At 37.5% G+C, this 19,969-nt stretch overlaps 2 protein-coding genes across 3 annotated transcripts; one reads left to right on the top strand and one right to left on the bottom strand.

Annotated features, from left to right (window-relative positions):
* The first annotated feature begins 546 nt into the window (after positions 1-546).
* Positions 547-6,650, top strand: zbedx (zinc finger BED-type containing X). Of its 2 annotated transcripts, XM_073852174.1 has the most exons (3): positions 547-913; positions 3,561-3,821; positions 4,489-6,650. In XM_073852174.1, exons 1-3 carry the CDS (start codon positions 746-748, stop codon positions 6,226-6,228), a joined length of 2,169 nt encoding a protein of 722 aa, XP_073708275.1. In that variant the 5' UTR covers positions 547-745; the 3' UTR covers positions 6,229-6,650. The 2 variants fall into 2 exon arrangements, with proteins under 2 accessions (XP_073708275.1, XP_073708276.1); XM_073852175.1 differs by lacking the exon at positions 3,561-3,821.
* A 5,196-nt stretch (positions 6,651-11,846) lies between these two features.
* psmb3 (proteasome 20S subunit beta 3) lies at positions 11,847-19,960 on the bottom strand. The gene is made up of 6 exons (XM_073851645.1): positions 19,810-19,960; positions 18,382-18,566; positions 18,180-18,287; positions 13,225-13,402; positions 13,025-13,119; positions 11,847-12,030 (listed from the first exon to the last, which is right to left on the bottom strand). Exons 1-6 carry the CDS (start codon positions 19,810-19,812, stop codon positions 11,982-11,984), a joined length of 618 nt encoding a protein of 205 aa, XP_073707746.1. The 5' UTR covers positions 19,813-19,960; the 3' UTR covers positions 11,847-11,981.
* Positions 19,961-19,969: the final 9 nt, after the last annotated feature.

Here is a 19,969-nt window from a genome sequence, read left to right as displayed (position 1 = left end):
TACAGACAGGAGCAGGGTTGAAACTGAAGGCTGCAGGACAATAGCTCTCAAGAAGAAGGGTTGGAGATCCCTGGTATATTGTCTCTGCTCCATGCTAGCACAAGGTGGCGCTAATGAGCTATTTTATTTTGATCCACGCCGGAAACAGCAATCTGTTACTGAACTGGGTTAATTAATAGGGTATAAAGATTAGTTATTATTATTACTATTTAATTATTTATTTAAGTATGTGTGTGTATATATATATATATATATATATATATATATATATATATATATATATATATATATATATAATGAAGAAAAGAAAAAGGTTTAGGTTTTTTTTTTTTTTTTTTTTTTTTTTTTTTTTTTTATTATTATTATAAAGAAGTTCTCTTCTTTGGATATTTGGGGTTAAAGTGTCTGTTAGTTACTCTGGTTCACACTCCGGTATAGTAGGTGGCGGTAATGCACCTTAACGTTGGATGCCACCCGCCATAAAACAAAAAGAAGAAGAAGAAGAAGAAACAGCAATCGAAAGAGAGAAGAAATTGTTTCATGGGAGATACGCCTCTGTTGTTCGATAGTAACGGATACGTTATTTGGATTACGTAATTAGATTACAAAAATCAAGAGTCTGCAAATATAATATGGTGCATTTTATTTTTTTTATTACACGATTACACACGAATCAGCAAGTGTAATACATTGTTTTTGTTCGTACGTTTTATAAGACCTGTATACGCCGGAGCCTCGTGTGAAGATGGAGCGGTCTCGTTCTGCATTTGACCACTGGATGCACAAACACCACTTCACGTTCAGGGACACAAGAGGGAGAAACATTACCGTTCAGTGCAACCTCTGCCTCCCAAAGATCAACATCCTGTCCACTGCAAGGGACTCTACCTCTAATCTAAAGAAGCATTTGGAGGTAACGTTACACTTGCACGTTTTCTCAACTGAACACACAACGATTGCTGTTTGTACTGTATTTTTGAGTTTGTGGGGCAACTTATGCAAAACTAGACTGTTTTCGGTATATTCCCAGTGGAGCACAGATAAAAGCTTTGTTACATTCCTAAATGCGATTCCAAGGAAACAATATCAAACTTAGTGGATTATAAACACAGGTAGGCAGTGATTTTCACTTTATCTGGTTTTCATGCGAAGTTTTGGGCGAAACGTGGGACAGAAATCAACAGAGTGGGAGTGGTTTTGAGTTTATAATAAACATTTATTTTATGAACAGTGATAATTAGAGTGCTAAATTGGCTCTAGTGTTAACGTATAATATAATAGCCAATCATAGAATGAAAAGGCTTCATTTCAATTATTTTGTTGTAGGTGAGCAGAACTGTTCATTGCGTTTCTATAACGAACTCTCGTTTCAACGAACTCCTCAATTACTGTCGACACTATAATGACTTTAATAAAACGCGTGAGTAACATTCGTTTACTTAGGGGAAAATGTTACTAATGTAATACGTGTCATTTGGGAATGAGGAGTAATGCCGCGTGTACGTCTCATTGTTTGTTTATTATGCTTTGAAGAAGCTTATGTGACTATTATAAGTGATTCGGCAACAACATCTTACTGTGTGTTTGTAAAATAAATCATAAAACTATCGAAAGATGCACAACCCCCGTAGATTTACGTTTTAAAAAAGCAAATGCTCGTCTGAGAAAATGGCGGACGGCGCCAGTTGCCATGGTGGATTGGTCCACAACGTATTAAAGGCGGGCTCAGCGAAGTGTTTAACTTTTTTTATATGAAAATAGTTGACTCCGAAATCGCCTTCATCCCTATATAGTGGATATCACATAGTCTACACGAGAAAGGAGTAAAAGACCATTGCTGGGTGAGTTCAGACAATGATGTAAATATCATGTGTTAGAGAGCGTTGTGGACAGGGTTGTAAATGCACTAAAAAACTTAAGTGATACTTTGTATACAAGTGAAACGTTTACTAAGTCCAAGTTTCTAGACAAAAACATGAGTAAACGTACATCTTAAAATTAAGTAGGAACCCAACAAACTTAAATGACAGAGAGGTTTCTTGTTTATGCTTTTTGAACAATTTTATTAATGGAAAGTGAATTCAATTCATAAAATGTTTCGTCAGACAGGCATAGAAAGGTTTTGTTGTTGTGGGAAACCCAATAGTGCCGAATTTCATCTAGTGTCAACAACAAAACACATACCACAAATGCATTTTAAAACAGCTAGATAATACAAAGGCTCTTTATCTACCTCCAGAAAGAAACTAACTTGCTGAAAATTGATTTCTGTGGACTGTATGCTTATGATAATTAAAACATACAGGCCCTGTTTCACAGACAGGGCTTAGCCAGGATTAGGTTATAGTTCAATTAGGGCATTTAATTCATATTTAAGTGCTTAGAAAAAAAACATAACTGGTGTGCATGCATCTTGAGACAAAACAAAAGCACTGATATATTTTAAGATCAGTAAGTGCAAGTTTCTTTTAGTTGAAACAGCTCAGGCTTACATTTTAGTCTAGGACTAGGCTTTTGTCTGTGAAACCAGGGGATAAAATGGACTTTTAAAGCCACTTTTGTGATGCCAATTCAGTTCTGTCTGCAGCAATTGTTTATTTGAGGTACTTGTTTTTTGTTTCCGAAAATTCTGAGTGCGATTTAGCTATGATGATTAGCGAACGATCATGTAATTAATTTGACTGACATAATTTAGAAATGAATTGAAAACCATAATTGTTGCTTAAAATAATATTTATTTACTTTTTATTACAATATCATACATCCACTTTCTAGTAAGAACATCAATAAGTGTCCCTGGTAAGAATGTCAATAGATATGTATAAGTACGGTGTAATTAAGTAAAAGTGCAAGTATACAGTTTTTCAAATGCATTTGAGGAAAGTCAAGGTCCCCCAAAATAATGCTTTAATATAGTAATCGAGTAAAATTAACATAATGCAAGACCGTAACAGTGTATAACATTTATCGGGTAGTTTTTAATTAATAGTTTTAAAAAACTAAGCCTAGTTAAAGAATTAGTTGTGTGTTAATCGTTCTACAATTTTTCAATCATTAGTCAGAAGTGTATGCAGTTAACAGGGATCCCCTCTCAATTTATGATGCTGTCTTTGGTGCTTTGCCAGTTTTTTTTTATTCACACTGTGGGCATAATTCAAACCAGTTTACTGTTTGAACCGGTATATATCACCCAGCACTAGTTACATTAAATGAGTGGACTGAACAATCAACACCATGGTTTTGTGTAGATTAGGTAATGCACTATATAAGGGACTGGTGCAATTTTAGAGACAGTTTAACTTTTATATGACATGGTTTAGGACACGCTAGTTCATAATAATATGACAAATTATAATTCATCAAAGCAATTTATCTGGTTCAACTAGCAATGTAATGGTATGATGGTTTTACGGTACACGGTACATTTTGATAGTATAAGTTAGGATTTTTGTTTTTAATAAACCAAAGTAAAGAAACAATTTTTCCACTGAATCTGCGTTTAATTAAGAGAGAATCATAAAAAAATGTCTAAATTGCGACTTTCTCCTCTTTCATTTAAGTGTCACTCACCTTCCCAGATGCGCAAACGGCAGCACACCGAAATGTCGGACCCTGAGCCTCTTTTTCTCCCACCCAAGCGGCTGAAGTCCGCTGTATGGGAGTATTTTGGGTATTTAAAAGACCCAGGAGGCACCATCCTTGTTGATGGTTATCCAGTTTGTAGATTGTGTCGGAAAAAAGTGTCAGCTCGGGCAAGCAACACTTCAAACATGGCGCACCATCTCCGTGACCACCACCCCAAGGAATTTTCAAAGATGAATGTAAGTGAAAATACTGTGAATGGCTAAGAAATTAAAGGTAATATAAATTATGAATACCCTTTTCTATTATTTTTGTGCTTTCTGTAAACGTCATGTGCAACAAATTACTGCAGGCCAGTTGTTTAATGTGAAAAAAAATACTGTGAGGAGAAAAAAACAGCAATATGTAGCAATAAATGATTATACCGTTTTCATTGTACCGTGATGCTCATACCTTTACACTCCTAGTACAGTTTGCCTCAAAGCCACTGTCCCACTGTATCTAACATGTTAAAGGTATAGTTCTCGTAAAGAGAACAATTATCATTTACTCATCATCAGTAAATGAAACCCTAAAGAAGGCATTTTGACCATACAACGAAAGACAATTGACTTTCATTGTACAAAATCAGTTTCAAGAGAGACTCATAACCTTTTATAGGCATAGCCTATATATACCTTATATAGGGCATTCATTCATTATTGATTTCAAACCTGGAAAAAATAAATATTCCCAAAATACTCTTAATGAACGAATAAATGAATCTCTATTGAATATTACATTTTCTAGGGCAATGCATACTTATCATGTCTTGAAGTGTTTTTAGCCTTTAATGTGCCTTGGTTTCACCAAGTTGAAGCACAGAAAATAAATGTCCCGTTTTGATTAATTTTCTTTGTCCTTCAGAGAAAGCATTCTGTGGTGTGTAGGAGAAGAATAAGAGATCTACCAGGCAGTGAAATACCAAGCAGTGATGGACCAAGCAGTTATGGACCAAGCATTTTGGAAAATCAAACGGCAGAATCGTCCGACACGAAGGAATCTACGATTGATCCCACCATTTATTACCAAACATCACAATCCAGACTAAATAGCCTGGTTTTCAATTTTATTGTGGAGGATGTGCAACCCATTTCAATTCTTGAGCAACCCGGCTTCAGGAGGTTGATTGAAGCTCTAAGCCGAGGCAAAAAAGTCATGAATCGAAATGCTTTTATCAGCAGGCTTGAAGTAGCATTCGATAAAATGAAAGGGGAGCTAAAAGCGAAGCTCGACAAAGTGCAGACATTGTGTACAACCGCTGATGTGTGGTCTGTGCAGGACAGAAGTTATTTTGGAATGACTTGTCACTGGCTTGAGGACAATCTCGAAAGGAAGTCTGCTGCTCTTGCCTGCACAAGAATCCCCATCAGCTACACTTGTGAAACAATCATCGCTAAAATCCAAGAAACTCATTCCTCCTATAACATCGAGAGCAAAGTTCAGGCCACTGTCACTGACAACGGTAACAATTTCATCAAAGCCTTCAAAGAATTTGCCTCTGATGATGACCAAGAATTGGAGCAAAGTCATTTTGAGGATTTGGGCAGTATTCTTTGTGATGGAGAAATTGGTGGAGACTTCTTTCTGAGTTACTTCTTACCGCCTCACCAACGGTGTGCTTCTCAAACACTGAACTTGATTGCCTCAAAGGATTTGGCAGATGCCGTCTCAAAGGGACCGGCAGGTAAACTGCACAGCAGTGCAGCTGAAAAATGTGCTGCAATATGGCATAAGGCCCAATCATCCACTGAAGCTGCTGATGCAATTGAATCCATTGCAAAAATGAAATTCACAGCTCCTTGTCTGAATCAGTGGAGCTCAGAATACTACGCCATTAACAAGATTATGTCACTTACTGATTCACAGCTCAACGAGCTGACCGAGGTCTTGGGTGTTCCACGTTTTACACCTGATGAAACTGCGTACCTCACAGAATATACTGACGTCTTCAAACCAGTGGCTTTTGCGCTTGACCTTTTGCATGGAGAAGAAAAGTGCTTCCTTGGCATTGTGATACCAACGCTGTTGACCCTTAAAAGGAAGCTTGAAGAGAAGGCAGCAAACACTCGCCTCTTCTCCAAGGTCATTGAAAGCACCGTTAAGGCAATTGACTCTCGCTTCAAGCAGGTTTTTGAAAGTTCTGATGCCAGATTGGCCACAGCCACCATGCCGCAGTTTAGACTTTGGTGGTTACCAGAAGATGAGAGGGAGAGTCTTCGAGCACAGCTGATCACTGAAGTTTTACAGGTCGACCAAGGGACTGAAGAAACTGAGACCAATGGAGGCTCTGTCCATGAGGATGAATTCTTCTCGTACGGACCTGGAAGTTCTGGCAACAAAAGTGGGAAGAGGGAAGCAGCGGAAGAGGTGTGGCTTTATCTTCAAGGCTCAAACAAAGATCTGAAATGCCTAAATGAATTTCCAGGTGTGAAAAAAGTCTTTATCAAGTTCAATACAACTCTACCTTCAAGTGCCCCAGTACAACAGCTTTTCAACAATGGGAGTAACATTGTGACCCCAAAAGGACATCATCTCTCAGATGAACATTTTGAGCGTGTGCTCCTTTTACGCTACAACAGCAAAATCACCACTGCTTTGGAATAATTCATGGAGTAACACTGATCTTTATTGTAAATAGATTCTTTTTATTTTATTTTATTTTTTTGTATAGTTAATAGAATAGGATCTCTGTATCATTAAAAAAAAAAATTCCCCAAAAAATTATTCCACACAAACGCATGTGCCACCAAAAAACTTTGGTAAATGTTTATTTCTTAGTAAACATGCAAACAAAAAGAAATGTGTTACTTTTAAAGTTTGAACTTGTGGTTCTAGAACTGTTCATACAACATGTTAGTCATGGAATAATCTAGATGTATAAGAGTTGTTCTTATTCTAAATTATGATTTGATGTTCAGAGCTGTTGTTCAATGCATAAGTGCAATCACACGTTAAAGCGCCAAACAAACTTGATGGAAGAATTGTCCATTCTGATTCTCATTACTAATAAATGTATTTTTGGAACATTTGGTCTCTTTTTTAATGATTTCTGCAAACTTTAAAGACCAACAATTATGTGTTTAAAGGATTTGTTCACTTCCAAAACAAAAAATTGCAGATAATTTACTCGCCCACTTGTCATGCAAGATGTTCATGTCTTTCTTTAGTCGTAAAGAAGTTGTTTTTTGAGGAAAACATTTTAGAAATTTTCTTCATATAGTGGACTTCTATGGTGCGCATGAGATTAAACTTCCTAAATGCAGGTTAAATGCAGCTTCAAATGGGCTCTTAAACCGAGGAAGAATAATCTAGCGCAGGGGTGCTCAACCCTGTTCCTGGCGATCTACCTTTCTGCAGAGTTCAGCTCCAACCCTGATCAAACACACCTACACCAACTAATTACAATCTGAAGGAGCACTTGATAATTACAGACAGGTGTGTTTGATCAGGGTTGGAACTAAACTCTGCGGGAAGGTAGATCCCTGATGTATTTGTACTTAATTACCCAATTTAGTACTTCCCATTAATTATAAGCATTGTACATCATCTACGGTGGTATGCGAAAGTTTGGGAATCTTGGAGAATCTGTGAAAATGTGAATAAGTTTAACAAAATAAGAGAGATCATACCAAATGCATGTTATTTTTTGTCTTGTACTGTCCGGAGATTTATTACATAAAAGATGTTTACATATAGTCCACAAGACAAAAAATAGCTGAAATTATTAAAATAACCCACTTCAAAAGTTTCAGAACCCTTGGTTCGTAATACTGTGTGTGGTTACCAGGATGATCTACAACTGTTTGTTTTGTTTTGGGATGGTTGAGTCCCTTGTTTGTTCTGAAGGTAAATTGTACTTCATTTGTCTTCCAGGAAACATGCAAGTATCTTCTGTTGCTTCTGAAGGGAAGTTAAATGGAAAAAAACATATTTTAACAAAATGAAAATTTGGACATCTACATCCTGTTCAAAAGTTTTCACCCCCAGATCTTAATGCATCAGGTTTCCTTCTGGAGCATCAGTGAATGTTTAAACCTTTTTTTAATAGCTGTGGGTCTCAAAATCATGCAGTTACTGCTGGAAAGGGTTCAAAGATGCTGGAAAACTGAAGAATCTGCAGGATCTGGAGGATTTTTCTGAAGAGCAGAACTCTAACTGTTCAGAACAAACAAGGGACTCGTGAACAACCATCACAAAGCAAACAAAACAAAAAAACAAAAACAAATCATGAATGTTATTTTGTGTAATTATATAGTATAATTTTAAGAAAGAAAAGCTGCTATATAGAAATAGATACTTAGAGAGTCCCAGTTTAACTTTTAGGAATATTGTATTAATAGCAAATTCAGTGAAACATGCACATATGAAATGCAAAAAAAAAGCTGAACATAGACTTTTTCTTAAAAGACAAGAAATAAACAAGAAATAAAGGAACCCAGTGGTCAGTGAGATGAGGTTTTTGCAAGGTTATTGATTAGAACATAAATCTATAAAGATTTGTACACAATCTTTATCCAATGTTGTGATGTGGACTGTCATGCAAGAAAATGCGAATGTTCTGCCACTGAATAAAAACATAAAAAAGATCATTGGCAGTTTTTTTCTCAGAATTGCGAGATACAAACTTGCAATTCTGACTTTTTCAGAATTGTGAGTTATAAGTCAGAATTGTGAGATTTAAATGTGCAGTTCTGAGAAAGAAAGTCAGCAAATATAGGTAATTTACCATAAAAATTGTTTTGTAATGTTTATGACTGCTATTACACCAGCTGTGGTTCGATCACTAATCAATCTTTGCATGCTTGTTTAGAGTCACCTGTCGCATATGCTCACCGAGTTTCGTGAAGTTTTGAGGTTTCCTTTAGACTTTATAGGATTTTCTTAACGACCCTGTTATAGCTTCCCAAATGGTACATTTCGACATTATTGACCTAGAGAGTCCAAAGAATTGTACTGCAGTGTTTTTTTTTTTTTTTCCAGATTGGGCGAAAAACCTAGTTCACAAAAGTAGTTTTTTTTTTTTGCATGTTGTCAATCATTTAACAAATGATTTGATCGACAGCAGTGGTTCTAGAGGCAAAGTTATACGGAATGAGGAGTTCTGTCAATGTATAATCGTTTACACCCTTGAAAAATGCGAAATTGCCCCGAGTGGCCGAATTTCTCACAGACCTTTGGGGCCGTAAGTCAAACAGGCCCACAGAGTTTCGCTCCAATTGCCCTCTGTTAAAGGAACACTCCACTTTTTTTGGAAATAGGCTCATTCTCCAACTCCCCCCGAGTTAATAAGTTGAGTTTTACCGTTTTGAAATCCATTCAGCCGTTCTCCTGTTCTGGCGATATCACTTTTAGCATAGCTTAGCATAGATCATTGAATCCTATGAGGCCAAAATAGCATCGTGTTCAAAAATGACCAACGCGTTTCGATATTTGTCCTATTTAAAACTATTTATTTGTCCTATTTAAGTTTGCTGCCGCAATATGGACGCAGCAGGCGCAGTAATATCACGCAGTGCCTGAAAGTAGTTCCCAGCTAGGTAACTGGCAATGTGACCGGCTTTTTGAAATTGTGACCGAACTTCAGACGCTGCGTGATATTACTGCGCCTGCTGCGTCCATATTACGGCAGCAAACATCCTTGACTATTACACCAGAATGGGAGTGTAGTTCCTGATCTTATCGGCCTAGAAAATCGCAGCTTTACATTTTCCGCCGGTTTTAGTACACGATATAACTACAGAAGTTTTAAATAAAAATCTTGAAACTCATTGGTCATTTTTGAACGCGATGCTATATTGGCCTCATAGGATTCAATGATCTAGTGATATCAGTGATAACGGCTGAATGGATTTCAAAACGGTAAAACTCAACTTATTAACTTGGGGAGAGTTGGAGAATGAGCCTATTTCCAAAAAAAGTGGAGTGTTCCTTTAACTTTGTCTAATAGGTACTCAAAATTCATGGACCAACGGCAGCCATGTTTTTTTAGATACGCAAATGTCCTTACAGACCCTTGTGGGACTTTGGACCAGGACCGTGCACAGCGATTTTCATGTTGACAGGACAAATGGTTGTGTAGTTATAGCCATTTTTATGTTTTTATTTCTCTCTTATAGCACCACCAAGTGGACAAGCCCTGTGATTTTTGTCCTGTGCATTTATGAGCAATTTCGTACTTTTGATTGCTGAAGCACCCTCCTCAAGCCTTAAGGCGAGCCTTGGTGACGCGTTTCCCACAGGTGATCAGGGACTTTGGTCTTTTTTTTTTTTTTTTCATGTGTTCAGTAGAAAGGTCTCTTTAATGTTCTAAGTTATAATGAGTGAAATAAGTATTTGATCCCCTATCAGTCAGCAAGATTTCTGGCTTCCAGGTGTCTTTTATACAGGTAATGAGCTGAGATTGTGCTCCCAATATCAGTTTGTTACCTGTATAAAAGACACCTGTCCACAGAAGCAAATTAATCAATCAGATTTCAAACTCTTCACCATGGCCAAGATCATAGAGCTGTTCAAGGATGTCAGGTACAAGATTGTAGACTTACACAAGGCTGGAATGGGCTACAAGACCATCACCAAGCAGCTTGGTGAGAAGTTGACAACAGTTGATGCGATTATTCGCAAAATGGAGGAAACACAAAATACTGTCAATCTCCCTTTTTTTGTCATGCAAAAGCTCACCTTGTGGAGTTTCAATGATAATGAGAATGTGAGGAATCAGCCCAGAACTACACAGGAGGATCTTGTCAGCGATCTCAGGGCAGCTGGGACCACAGTCACGAAGAAAACAATTGGTAACACACTACGCCGATAAGGACTACAATTCTGCAGCACCCATCTGAAGTTTGCCAGTGAACATCTACATCAGTGTTTCTCAACCCTGGTCCTGGGCGCCCCCTAACACTGCACATTTTGTGTGTCTTCCTTATCTGACACACCCATTTCAGGTCCTGGAGATGTTTTCTAATGAGCTGATGAGTGCAATCAGGTGTGCTTGATTAGGGAGACACACAAAATGTGCAGGGTTGGGGGGCGCCCAGGACCAGGGTTGAGAAACACTGATCTACATGATTCAGAAGAAAACTGGCTGAAAGTGTTGTGGTCAGATGAGACCAAAACTGAGCTCTTTGGCATCAACTCGACTCGCTGTGTTTGGAGGAGGAGGAATTCTGCCTATGACCCCAAGTACACCATCCCCACCGTCAAACATTTATGCTTTGGGGGTGTTTTTCTGCTAAGGGGACAGGACAGCTGCACTGCATCAAAGGGACAATGGACAGGACAAGAACCTTAGGGTGAGAACCTCCTTCCCTCAGCCAGGGATTTGAAAATGGGTTGTGGATGGGTATTCCAGCATGACAATGACCTAAAACACACAGCCAAGGCAACGAAGGAGTAGCTCAAGAAGCAGCACATTAAGGTCCTGGAGTGGCCTAGCCAGTCTCCAGACCTTAATCCCATAGAAAATCTGTGAAGGGAGCTGAAGGTTCGAGTTGCCAAACGTCAGCCTCAAAACCTTAATGACTCGGAGAGGATCTGCATAGAGGAGTGAGACAAAATCCGTCCTGAGATGTGCGCAAACCTGGTGGCCAACTACAACAAACGTCTGATCTCTGTGATTGCCAGAAAAGGGTTTGCCACCAAGTGCTAAGTCATGTTTTGCGAAGGGATCAAATATTTTATCACTCCTTAAAATGCAATTCTTTTTTTTTGTGTGTTTTTCTGGACTTTTTGTTGTTATTCTGTCTCTCACTGTTCAAATAAGCCTTAAAGTATAGACTGATCATTGTAGTCAGTGGGCAAACGTACAAAAGATCAGTCTTTCACATCACTGTGGTGGAAGTTTGGCCCACTCTTCTTTGCAGAACTGCTTTAGTTCAGCCACATTGGAGGGGTTTTGAGCATGAACCAATGAACCACCCGTTTAAGGTCCTGCACAGCATCTCAATTAGGTTCAAATCATAGACTAGGCCACATCAAAATTTTAATTTAACTTTTTTTTGAGTGGAGAAATCCTGCATATGTCACCAGAGAGTCTGTCATTTACACTGGAAGGTCCAGTTATGACACTGAAACATTTTTTTTTCTTTTAAATTAAACATCCAAAGATCAGTGGTTCACAATAAGATCTATTTAAACATTAAGATATAGATTTAAAATGTTAAGAAGAAATTAGATCACAAAAATAATCATTTACAAACATTTATGACCACAGAACTAGCAAATGAGTAAATATTAGAAATGTTTATTGTTGTTAATGAACAATTCAAACTTGATGATGACAAATGGAACAAGGCAAATTCTATTACAGTACAAAAAAGTGGGATTGCAGGAGAGGAAACATAGCAGTAGTATTTTGTCTAGTCCATTCTGGCCTTCAGGGTACGTGTGGTTATCTTATCCTTCTCACTGTAACAAAACAAAACATACAATTCGCTTACTGAATTAAACTAGAAATGCACCATGTATTACTACATTCAGTTCAACAATAAATCAAATAAAAATAGCTATACAATGAATCCAGGGCTCAAAATTGCGACCATTTTGGTTGCATATGCTCCCAAAATTTAATCTGTGCGACCGTCTAAATATATTTGTAAGCTTCAAATGGCTCTACCTGGAATAGAGAAAATAAACATCTTGTTCATGTACTCATATTTTCATTCATTCTTATTCCTTGCTTAAGGTGTAAAATAAATATGTGACCCTGGACCACAAAACCAGTCTTAAGTCGCTGGGGTATATTTGTAGCAATAGCCAAAAATACATTGTATGGGTCAAAATTATTGATTTTTCTTTTGTCAAAAATCATTAGGAAATTAAGTAAAGATCATGTTTCATGAAGATTTTTTTGTAAAATTCCTACTGTAAACCTATCAAAATGTAATTTTTGATTAGTAATATGCATTGCTAAGAACTTAATTTGGACAACTTTAAAGGTGATTTTCTCAGTATTTTGATTTTTGGCACCCTTAGATTTCAGATTTTTAAATAGATGTATCTCGGCCAAATATTATCCTATCCTAACAAACCATACATCAATAGAAATCTTATTTATTGAGCTTTCATATGATGTATATATCTCAGTTTTGTAAAATTTAACCTTATGACTGGTTTTGTGGTCCAGGGTCACATATATATAAAAAAAAAAAAAAGCCTTTCAGAATCAGCTCATTTGCTTGCAATCAGAATCGGCCACGAAGAATCAAGATCGGAGCAATACTAAAAAGAAATGTTGGGATGAGTGCTGGTTGTTCTGCTCAATTGGCAGTTGTGGTGCTCCTTAATATTCATTGGGTGCTCCTAACGTTTTTTGAAAAAAAGTTAATTTTGAGCCCTGGAATCAATTAAAAATTCTTAATGTTCATAAAGTGATATTCTTCATATGTTTTGATACACTTACATGACATGAACAACGACTCCCATTCCAGACACCGCATCTCTGTCAACAGCGTTCAGCATGGCCTGTGAGATGGTCTCAAATAAATCCTCTGGGTTCTAGAGAACACAATCAACAGCAAAAGTCCATGAGATTACCAGGCCTAAATCAGATAAACCAGCCTTCGTGCTCAACACAGATATGTAGAGTTCTCTTCCACCTACCATGTCAGGTTCCCATAGTGACTCACACATGCCGTACATCTGCTCTGAGCAAGTTCCGCTCACAACAAAGTCTTCTGTCACCATTGGGCATCCAATAAGGTCAAGGGAACAGATGAAGGGTTCAAAGGTCTTTGGGTCCAGACCAGCAATCACAGGCTCAATGTAGTATGGCCCAAACCTGAGACAGGGACAAAAGTGTTTGCAATTGTTGTTTTTTTTTTTTTAATTTTTTTATTTTACAAATTCAATTTTGCATTCTTTTTAATTCAGCTAAGAGGTCACAATGTGTTTAATGTGTTTTTGAAAAACTGGAATGCTAGTTGACTAGTTGATTTTGAAAATATGCAAGTTTACAGGACTCTAACTGGTTATAGTAGGCCTAAACATTACAAAATATGAATTTCAATCAGCTGGATTCCAGAAGTAAAAATCCTATTCTTTTTCTCCACAAGGGAATTGATTTTGATAGTTTGAAAGGGGTCCTATTATGCTCTTTTACAAAGTCTTTATTTTGTTTTGGGGGTGCACAAGGCATTCTCTCATGCTTGGTGGTCAGAAAAACACATTATTTTTCACATAATTTACATTATTACAACAGCTTTCTCCCCAGCCTGGCACAAATGGCACTATTAGTTCCCAGGTTTGATGAAAGCCCGCCTTCCAAAAAAAGAAATTTGTTGTGATTGGTTGCGATTGGTGAACAGCTTAGACAGCATTTCAGTCCTACCACGCCCCTTCCCAAAGAAGCAAGTTCAGTGTACAACTGTTAGCGCAAGCTAGATTAAAGTGATTCTTACATTTTAAATATGGATGTTTTTCTTACACAAACACATTGGTTCACTACAGGAGGCTTTTATTGAGACAGGGACATAAGTGTAACATATTCACACTAAAAGCCAAAAAACTTCAATTTTGATTTCATGGGGACTTTAAAAGCAGAATTTCGGCTGAAAAACTACATTACCCATGATTCTGCTGAGAAATTCCCACCAATCAAATAATCAAGACAAGCAAATCATACTAAAAGAACACTTTAGCACCTATCCACTCCTATAAAGCACAGTGAATGATGCAGTCAATAGTTTTATACTTTTACATTATTTTTAACTTAAATGTGTAGTTTGCAATGCTTCATGGGATTGTAGTTTGTCTTCTAATGCCATTAAATACAGTACCCTTGTCTGATTTTTAAATAATTTGTTGCTTCAAAACAAAGTTTGTAATGTTGTGATTCACCTTTGTAGCTGGTTGGTATGGTTTCAAAGCTTACAACTCTTAAACACCTAATTAGGGCTGTCGCGATAACCGCAATATCGCAATACCGCGCTATTGACGTGCATAACCGCAGAGGAATGCAACAACCGCAGCAACCGCGATATTTGCCTGTTTTCTTTTTTCCTAAGGATTTGCCCTTCTCACTTAATGCCTGTGCGCTGAATATTAAATTAGTAATAAGTTAGTAATGATAACATAATGTGTTTATTATGAGGCTCAGTAGATATGCACTTAACAAGCCTAAACAGACAGCGAATGAGAGAGAGATCGACTGAGCTTGTGCGATTACCTGCGTCTGTTTTTCAGATCGAGTCAGGTATGTATGTGAAACCATAGATATGTATACATAGATGCCTCATTAGCGACTGTTTCTATGGGCCGTTATACGTAAGCCATCCCCCATTTCACTGCGGTCTACTTGACGTCATTCACCCATAGATCTCATAGTAATCACTGAAAATTCGAAAAGCCACAGTCCTGCACAGCCGTTGGTCTGCGAACCTACAGTATGGTGAATGACGTCAAGTGGACCGTTCCAAAATGGCGGACGCATCTACGTGCTTGGAGCGGTCCAATGCGGTATCTATGTATATATATCTATGTGTGAAACTACCTTGTCATGTCCAAGGAAAGTGAAATCTCTGTCTTAACATCGGTGCTCTGCTGGTCAGCTGAGCCTTTAAAAGTGGCGATTAAAGTTAAAATGATTTCAACATCGTGTTTCATTACGTCTCTCTTTGAATAAATAAGCGTTTTTGAACGTATAGTTGAATGAACGGATTAAAGACTTACTCAAAGATAGTCTCTTGCCTCCATCTTGTGGCGTAAAAATGAAACTGCACTGACTGACAGCTCGCCTAAAACACGCAGGTGAAATACTGACAGAAAGTCTCTTGTCCAGTCAGACTCGAGGGTGCGCGCTAACTGTTATATACACGAAGATTTCAGATGCAAAGCCTCTAAGTATGTCTGACATTTTTCTTCAAAATTTGCATTTCTTACTGGCTAGGTTTCTATGTAAGTACTGTTTACTTCACTTCATATATCAACGCGATTTGGTTTCGCTTTATTGATTTCTGAATATGACCTTACATTGTAACAGCCTACACACAATTATATGGCGGTAATACCGCATACCGCGCTACTGAGCCACTCAAAATTACCGCAAGGGAAATTCCTTAACCGCGACAGCCCTACACCTAATTCAAGTATGCCTACATTCTATACAGCAGGTGAAGTATGTGGAATTTTTTTTCCAAAATCATAGTATTGGAAAAACAGTAGGCTAGAAGTACCCCAAGTAAGATGACTTACTACTTTTGTCAAAATTTACATCATCAGAAGTCTGGATGCCCAATTTTTGTGACCGTGTGGACAAACCACGTATAATATTGAGACAGAGCGAGTCGACTAGGTGGTACTGCGCATGTGTCGAACTCGTCCACTTGTCCACTTTTGAGAATACTTTGAATGCTGTGCGGACGTGGCTGTGCTTGAAATGGAACGCAGAAAATGAAGTATAACTGGCCTTTACTATTTCATGTTACTCGAGTGACACAACTGACACTGGTAGGTCACGTGACAGTATTCATACTATACAGAACATCATTTTTTAAAGGAGAAGTTCATGTCCAGAATATAAATTTCCTGAATTACTGAATTTACTCACCCCCATGTCAGCCAAGATCATGTTCATGTCTTTCTTTCTTCAGTCACAAAGAAATTAAGGTTTTTGAGGAAAACATTCCAGGATTTTTCTCCATATAGTGGACCTCTGTGGTGGCCGACAGTTAAGGACCAAATTGCAGTTTCAAAGAGCTCTACACGATACCTGCCGAGAAATAAGGGTCTCATCTAGAGAGTTTCCTTAAAGGAACACTACACTTTTTTTTGGAAATAGGCTAATTCTCCAACTCCCTCCAAGTTAATAAGTTGATTTTTAAAAAAACGGTAAAACTCAACTTATTAACTCGGGGGGAGTTGGAGAATGAGCCCATTTCCAAAAAAAGTGGAGTGTTCCTTTAAACGTCATATCCTTAATTATTTTTATGTATATACTTTTTAACCACAAATGCTCATCTTTGTGCATTATTGAATCAAGTTGGAAAGGTCACACGAAGAAGGTTAGTTTTTCGTCTGTGTACTTCGGTTCAAAAAGGTAGGACAGGAGTGAAAAACTCCATTTCATTTACTCCTCCAATTTCAAAATCATCCAAAATCTTTGTTTTACCCTTTTTTGTAAAGAGCATTTGCCTTTCTTTGCATATTCACTTTGTAAACTGGGTCGGTACTTCCGCCTACGTCACATGTGACCTTTCCAACATCATTATCTAATGCGTGAGGTAGGGCTGGTACAAGATGAGCATTAGTGGTTACAAAGTAGATGAATTTTTATTGTTTTAAGAAATTGTTTCACTAGACAAGACCCTTATTTCTTGGCTAGTATTGTGTAGAGCCTTTTGAAGCTGCATTGAAAATGCAGTTTGGACCTTCAAACTGTTGGCCACCACTGAAGCAGTGTTGTTTTCGTCAACGATGACGATGACGAAATCATTTCGTTGACGCCACTTTTTTTCATGACGATAATGAGACGATGACGAGATAAAAATGGCTCGTTGATGACTAAAACATGACGAGACGTGTGTGTTTTCGTTGACGAGACGAGAATAGACGAAAATGTTAGTGGGTGGTCCGTCAGACGTTTAAAATGCATGACATTTCTGCTTATTGTGCATGCCAATTAAAAAACCTAAAAAGTATCTGCCGCTATGGCAAGCCGTTTTAGCATTAAATACTCTTTGCCATACTAGTATGGCAAGCCGTTTTAGCATTCTATCCTTGTTTGGTTACGCCAACCACCTGGCGTGCAGCGCACAACGTGCTCAACACGTCACATTGTTGCACACAGGTTGGTCGCAAACGGCGAGAGGACCTATGGGTGTATTTCAAATATATGTCTATTATGTCTAAAACCATTCCTTCATTATTGTAATTATTGGTGAAAATAGTCGATCCGGAAGCTCACAATGTGTTGAACTATAGATCTGCTATTTTCACAACTTATAAGTGACACTACCCAACAGCAAAATACTTACTGACCTACATTAATTTGTTAAAAGACTACTTTTTCCCATTTTTTTGACTAAAACTAGACTAAAACCTTTTTGACTTTTCGTCGACTAAAATTGGACTAAACCTAATAAGCATTTTAGTCCAAAAGACTAAAACTAAGACTAAATCTAAGATGGTTGTCAAAAACAACACTGCACTGAAGTCCATTATATGGAGAAAAATCCTGATTTTTTCCCCTCAAAAACCTTAATTTCTTTGCGAAAATGAAAGACATAAACATCTTGGATGACATGGCAGTGAGTCAGGAAATTTATATTCTAGACATGAACTTCTTTAAAAAAAATGTTCTGTATAGTATGAATGTGTAGTATGTATGAAATTCGGACGTACTATATCTGCCTTGACGATACTGTCACGTGACCTACCATTGTCAGTTGTGTCACGTACATGGAATAGTAAAGGCCTGGGTATACTTTACTTTCTGCGTTCTGCCTCGCGCACAGCTTTCAAAGTGTACTAAAAAAAAACTATCAAAATCAAAAAAATCTGGGAAAGTAAATGGGCACTGTAGCACTCCATTACAGTTATTAATAGCAATTTTTTTTTACCTCCTCTCATACAGAAGGTTGGACACCATGCTCATGAAGGTCTTTGGCTTGATCTGACGACCTTCCTTCAGCTCATACAAGTTCAAGCGGAACTTCAGCCTTTGAGATCTAAAATGAGAGAGAAAGGTAAAAACCGCAAGGTATTAAAAAGTGTTATGTTTAATATCATAATATTATAAGGCATACAACATTGTATTCTTACACTGTCTGTACATCTGTGGCAAGGCCTGCCAGCCCAATGTAGAGTCTCTCTCCCATAGGGAAGATTTTCTGGAAGTCGGTGGTAACCATCTGTGCCTGGATGCCAAACCTCCGGTCTGACGCTATTGCCACACATTCCTTTCCACGCATTGCCATGACGGCACCTCCATTATATGACATAATAGACTGTGGGAAGAAAGCAACAAGAAACAAAAATTTATTTAAAACTAAGCAACTGCATTTTTCTATACAGTCTGACTAGACATAGACGTCATATACATATGTGACCCTGGACCACAAAACCAGTCTTAAGTAGCACGGGTATATTTGTAACAATAGCCAAAAACACACTGTATGGGTCAAAATGATCATTTTTTCTTTTATGCCAAAAATCATTAGGATATTAAGTAAAAATCATGTTCCATGAAAATATTTTGTAAATTTCCTACCGTAAATATATAAAAACTTTTTTTCTCAATATTTAGATTTTTTTTTTTGCACCCTCAGATTCCAGATTTTCAAATAGTTGTATCTCGGCCAAATATTGTCCTATCCTAACAAACCATATGTCAATGTAAAGCTTATTTATTATTAGAAAAACTGTCCCTTATGACTGGTCTTGTGGTCCAGGGTCACATATTTTATTATTATCAGTGTATTATCGCAAGTTCATTTGTTTTCTCATTTATTCACTGACACATCTCCTGTTCCCCTATTGAAACAAATTGGAAGTGAGGTGCAGAGACAGAGGTACTTCCTTCAGACTTATTCATTTCACTTTTGGTGTGAAAGGGTGTTACAGTTGCCAAAAATATAACTTTTTGGGTTTTGTTATTAAAATACACATAAGCTCAGGTGACAAAAAGTAACGCGATTACTTACTTTTTTATTATATGAGTAACGCAATATTTAAATAGACTATTTAAGTTAGTAACTTTCCCCAACATTTGTTATTATATAGGCTTAACAACTAAAACGCAGTTATGATATTGTATATTGTATGACTAGGCACTTTGCAACTGTTATCCAACTCCACTAAAATGCTTATGAAGGATAATATATTTGACCAAGAAAAGTCCAAGCACTGAATTCTTCCTTTAATACCAATGCAATTATTAAAATAAAATAATAATATCAAGCACGAATAACTTGCATAGCATGACTGGTCACCATCCATATTTTAGTTTCGTTTTAAATATGATCCATCATAATAGCGCCAACTCCATACATCTAAAGCTTATTATGCATGTGGAATGCATTTAACCAACAAAAAGCTACTTAAAAAGCAACATAAGCTGCAGGTTAGGACAAATTATTTATTATCTAACATAACTTTCGACTTGGAAAGATGAGATGGCAAATGAGCTACAGCGCTAACACAGACGACTGCATTCAACAAACACAAAATTCCTCAAACGTGTTCACTTACCATGATGGAAAATGTAAAAAGCAGGCACCTATATGAAGAACTGTTTATAGGATTTGATTACGTTTCTCCTGAAAATAAAGCTGCAGACCGGGATACACACGGTGACTACACACTTTCTTTCAAGCGCTGCTAGTTGTTCCTGCTACGCACGTCATTTCCT

Source organism: Garra rufa, chromosome 12 (genome assembly GCF_049309525.1).
Source record: "Garra rufa chromosome 12, GarRuf1.0, whole genome shotgun sequence".
NCBI lineage: Eukaryota > Metazoa > Chordata > Actinopteri > Cypriniformes > Cyprinidae > Garra > Garra rufa.
Note: the sequence above shows the minus strand (reverse complement) of the source record. Positions and strands in the feature narration are given on the sequence as shown.

What these genes read in the sequence shown, in the direction of transcription:
- zbedx (XM_073852174.1), top strand. Translation starts at nt 746, where the DNA reads ATGGAGCGGTCTCGTTCTGCATTTGACCACTGGATGCACAAACACCAC. An exon ending in ATCTAAAGAAGCATTTGGAG is followed by an intron (nt 914 to 3,560) that starts GTAACGTTACAC and finishes CTTTCATTTAAG; the next exon opens with TGTCACTCACCTTCCCAGAT. An exon ending in AGGAATTTTCAAAGATGAAT is followed by an intron (nt 3,822 to 4,488) that starts GTAAGTGAAAAT and finishes TTTGTCCTTCAG; the next exon opens with AGAAAGCATTCTGTGGTGTG.
- psmb3 (XM_073851645.1), bottom strand. An exon ending in GCCACAGATGTACAGACAGT is followed by an intron (nt 18,288 to 18,381) that starts GTAAGAATACAA and finishes CTCTCATTTTAG; the next exon opens with ATCTCAAAGGCTGAAGTTCC. An exon ending in CACTATGGGAACCTGACATG is followed by an intron (nt 13,120 to 13,224) that starts GTAGGTGGAAGA and finishes TGTGTTCTCTAG; the next exon opens with AACCCAGAGGATTTATTTGA.